Raw genomic sequence first — 4355 nt, forward strand, 5'->3', positions numbered from 1 at the left:
CATACTGTCTAGATTTTGATGCAAGTCAGTTTAAACAAAGGTTTGGAAAGTGGGGGATAACTGTTACTCCCTCCGTTCCAATTTATGCGAACCTATTTGTTTTTTGGTCGAATGACACCTTTCTAAATTTGGAAATAATTTTGCTTAAACTTACAATTTTATCCTTAATGAGAAGCTTTTATACCCACACAAATACTCTGACCCTTTTTGACTTGTTTAGGACCACAAATTTCAAAAGTCTTCTTTTTTTCTTAAACTCTGTCCAGTCAAACAAGTTCACATAAATGGGAACGGAGGGAATACCTCTTTTGACCCGGGACTTCAAAAGTTTTTCTCCCATTGTACTTCTTGTCCTCTAGAGTCTAAACCATATCTCGATAATAACCAGAAACTATCTATCACACTGATGTGAGACCTGGCGTCGTGGATTGTAGATTCATTCAAATACACAAAAAAGACAATCTTAACCTTTCATACCTAACTTAATACTCTGAACTTTAACTGTTAACTGAAGCTTCTGCTGCTCAATATCTTTCAAGACCGTCATTAAGTTAGTCCGATATAATTCACATTTTTGTCTTGCACGTTCCAGCTTCCGTGTAAGTTTCTGTATTTTCTTGTCCTGTTCATCCTACAAGGAAATCAATAGATGAGTCAAGAATCCTCGAGCAGTTTCACATGGTCGATGAAAGAGGATGAATTACACAAGCGGATTATATAGACACCCCATTTTCCCATGTTCTTTGGAAAAGAAAGAACAGGCATTAGAGCTGGGTGAACATCTTAGCCAAATCATCGTGAGTGCAGACAACATTGTTCGAGTAGAAGTACCCAGAGAGAAAAGAAAGAACAATCTGCAGATAGAAAATAAATTGATAAACAACATCAAATTTGAAGTTAACAATACCCCAAATGATCCAACAGATACTCCCTCGAGGCTAGAAATTTTCAACTTAAAGTAACGAGTCAAGATAGCTAATCATTACAAGTGCAGATTATAGAGGAATATGTTAAGCCAACACAGAGGAAGATATCTGAAGGCGTAAAACAAACTAAAAATGTAAGCACTGATCAAATTCAAACTACAATTCTTATGGCTGGATCGAATTATAGTGGAAAAAACATTTATCTAAGATGTATAATTTTATTTGACTTGAGAAATGATCTGAGCAATCATTGTAAGATGGAAGGCAAAATAAATTCATGCAACCTTTAAAAAAAAAAAAGAACTACAAAAAAAAAAAAAAAAAAAAACAAACAAATGTTGGTGAAGAAAATCTGAAATAAAAGAAAGATAAGAAATAAACTTACCACAGGTGTTGAAGGACCTCCACTCAATTGACGAGCCTCGAAGGGATTATTTACACGGCTCTCCAGAGTGGCAAACACTTCTTTGCAAGTTCCACCAGAATTAGAAACTCCCGCACCAGTTTTATTAAAAATAGCAACTTTATTTGCAGCTTCTCGCAAGGCATCCATAGCCACCTGGTAACATTCCTCATCTTTCGCACCTTCGTCTACATATTTGAAGGCTTCTCGCTGAAGATTGTTATATCTGTCATTAAAAGATTCCTGATAACTATTTAACAAATTACAGGTCTGTTCTTCCAACATGAGACCACTTTTAGCATTCCTAGTCCAACGCTTTAAAACATAACATGGAGGAAGCGTGAGAACATTGGTGACTCTGAAGACTGTTAGTATATGCCGGCAAAGGAGACTGGAGAATTCAAACATCTGACAGCTACACGACGCTTTAATTTCCCTGACATTGTAGTGAACTAAGTAAGACTTATGACTCTCCCCAAATTTAGCCACCTGAAATACAGTTGTTGCTTCATTATCATCAACTTTAGTTGCCAAGAATGTGAGTGTTTCAACGAGCTCCTCTTGAAACTTTATGAACAGTTTCCTTGTATAAATCTCAGCAGCTTGCTTCTCCATGGGTGACGGGGTCTTCAGAGCAGGGCCAATATGCATTGTGTCGTAATCTGCTTTAACTTCCTTCTCGTAGCGACTCTCTACAGCCTTTTCATACAACTTAATGAATTGCTGAAGAGTCGTTGATGCATTCACATATCCATCAAAATATGAATTCATACTGTCACTATGCTGCATTATAGACATTTCTGCAAAGAATGTATCCCTCAAATAGACCGGGACCCATTGCTTGCGATCAGCGTAAATAGCTTGAAGCCACTCATTTTCCCCAAGATCATACTTATCAATCAGGGTAAACCAACAAGCTTCAAACTCTTCAATGAACTCCGTCAAGCTTACACATTTATGAAATTCTGCTTCAAAATTAATATGCTCAGAGAGCACGTGGGACAACTTCTCTTGGCATTCTTTGAAAATATGCCATTTGCAGAACCTGTGACGTGCTTCGGGAAAAACCTGTCTAACAGCCAACCGAATCACTCGATCATGGTCAGTTGTGATTGAGACTGGCGGCTTCCCACACATTGCCATCAGCCAAGTACTAAACAACCAACTAAAAGATGCCTTGGATTCATTTATTAAGAGAGCACAACCAAATAGCACTGGCTGTCCATGATGATTTACCCCTGTGAATGGGGCAAATGGTAACCGATACCTGTTTGATCTGTAAGTGGTGTCAAAAGTGACAGTATCACCGAAATAACTAAAATTAGTCCGAGCCTTAGGGTCAGCCCAAAAGATATTACTCATACAATGATCCTCATCTCCTTGCACAGCATAGAAAAACGATGGATTTTCCAAATGTTTTTGTTTCAAATAATCAAGGAGAGTTTGGGGATCACCCCCAAGAGTTCTTTGTTTACTACTTCTCATGTAATTTCTACAATCACGTTCCGTAAATCCAACACTCCTAATTCCACCATACTCCTTGATCAAGGCAGACATTATCCCACTCGGACCAATTCCAGCTCCCTGTAATGTATCAATCAGCGACTTAGCTCGTCCCGACACATGTCGGTGTGAACGCAGGCAATGCACCTTATCAGGTGGAACAAGCTCATGGTTATGTTCTTTTACAAATCCTGACACAACCCATCTCCCCAAATTCTGAATCTTAACAACTAACATGGCCTTACACCCGACCCTAGTCTCAGCTCGGGGTCTCTTAATCCTAGCACCACCGCCATCACGCCCAGGCTTCTCCTTCTCAACACGAAACCCCTCTCTTGCACAAACAAACGACCTCTGAATAATAGCCCCGTCACGCCTAGACCTCCTAGACATGCTAACACGCGTACTAAACCCTACCCTACGTGCATACAAATTATAGAAGGCTTTCGCAGCCTCTTCCGACTCAAACTCCATTCCTTCATAAGGTTCAAGATTCATATCCCCATAAACTTCACCAGAAATTCTACCACTAACAATACCATCAAAAGGTTCCAATAATTGATTATTTTCCCCTCCTTCAATAGGGTGTTCAATGTCAATGGTTTCGTCTCCTACTCCTAAGCCAAACATATCAAATTCAATCACATCATTCCTGATTCCCAACGGTTCGAGCTCCATTTTCCACAACTAAAATTATACTATGCTAAAACAACACATTCAAGTACAACTGGGAATCCGAGAAATTTGATAGTAAAATGCATAGAGTAAAGCAATAGTAGCTTGGACTGACCATTATCAGGCTACATTTTCATACAAGTATAATTTGTACTATATATTCAAATTGCTACCTTTACCCGTCAAAATAAAGGGAAGCACAGGACTGAGGTTCTGAGAAATGTTGAAATTGGGCACGGGCCTGAGAAAATTTAGGTTAGGGTTAGCAGTTGCATTGAGAACTGAGCTGAATTGCGAAAATTCTTTAGAGCAATTGGACAGGAGAGAGAGGCTCGAAAATTACGAACAAGGATGTTGGTTTACACTTTGTACCCTAATTTTGATACACGTTTACAAATTCGCCCATATATTTTCGTTGCTTAGTCGTCTTTCTGTTTTTAAAGTCCCCGGGTACGAGGGAAGCAAGACGCTATATGCCAATACACAGGCAACCACTTAAACTTAGTCACAATTTTCCCTTTAGACACCAAAACTAAAGTTGTTACCTATTAAACATCTAAATAATAACAACATACCCAGTATTATCCCATACAGTGAGGTTTGGGGAGGATAATGTGTACACAGACCTTACCCCTACCTTATGAGGATAGAGAGACTGTTTCCAATAGACCTCAACTCAGGAAAGCATAAGCACCACATTAATAAAAATATACACACGAAGGGACAGTACTATATAAAAGCAGAATAAAAACAACAAGATAGTAAGGTGATCAACAATGAAAGAAAACAACGGTTAGACATAAAAAACTACTACCAACAGAAAGTGAGATTGCGTGCCAATACTACTT

General features: G+C 38.8%; 1 protein-coding gene across 2 annotated transcripts; it reads right to left on the minus strand.

Moving 5' to 3' along the window:
• Nucleotides 1–229: 229 nt before the first annotated feature.
• Nucleotides 230–4032, minus strand: LOC107807050 (protein FAR1-RELATED SEQUENCE 5). 2 transcript variants are annotated; one of them, XM_016631327.2, is made up of 2 exons: nt 1312–4032; nt 230–631 (listed from the first exon to the last, which is right to left on the minus strand). In XM_016631327.2, the coding sequence occupies exons 1-2, from the start codon at nt 3508–3510 to the stop codon at nt 464–466; spliced, it is 2367 nt and encodes a 788-aa protein (XP_016486813.1). In that variant the 5' UTR covers nt 3511–4032; the 3' UTR covers nt 230–463. The 2 variants fall into 2 exon arrangements, with proteins under 2 accessions (XP_016486813.1, XP_016486814.1); XM_016631328.2 differs by having other exon boundaries at nt 230–854; nt 1312–4021.
• Between the last annotated feature and the right edge of the window lie 323 nt (nt 4033–4355).

This window comes from Nicotiana tabacum, chromosome 3 (genome assembly GCF_000715075.1).
Source record: "Nicotiana tabacum cultivar K326 chromosome 3, ASM71507v2, whole genome shotgun sequence".
Lineage (NCBI taxonomy): Eukaryota > Viridiplantae > Streptophyta > Magnoliopsida > Solanales > Solanaceae > Nicotiana > Nicotiana tabacum.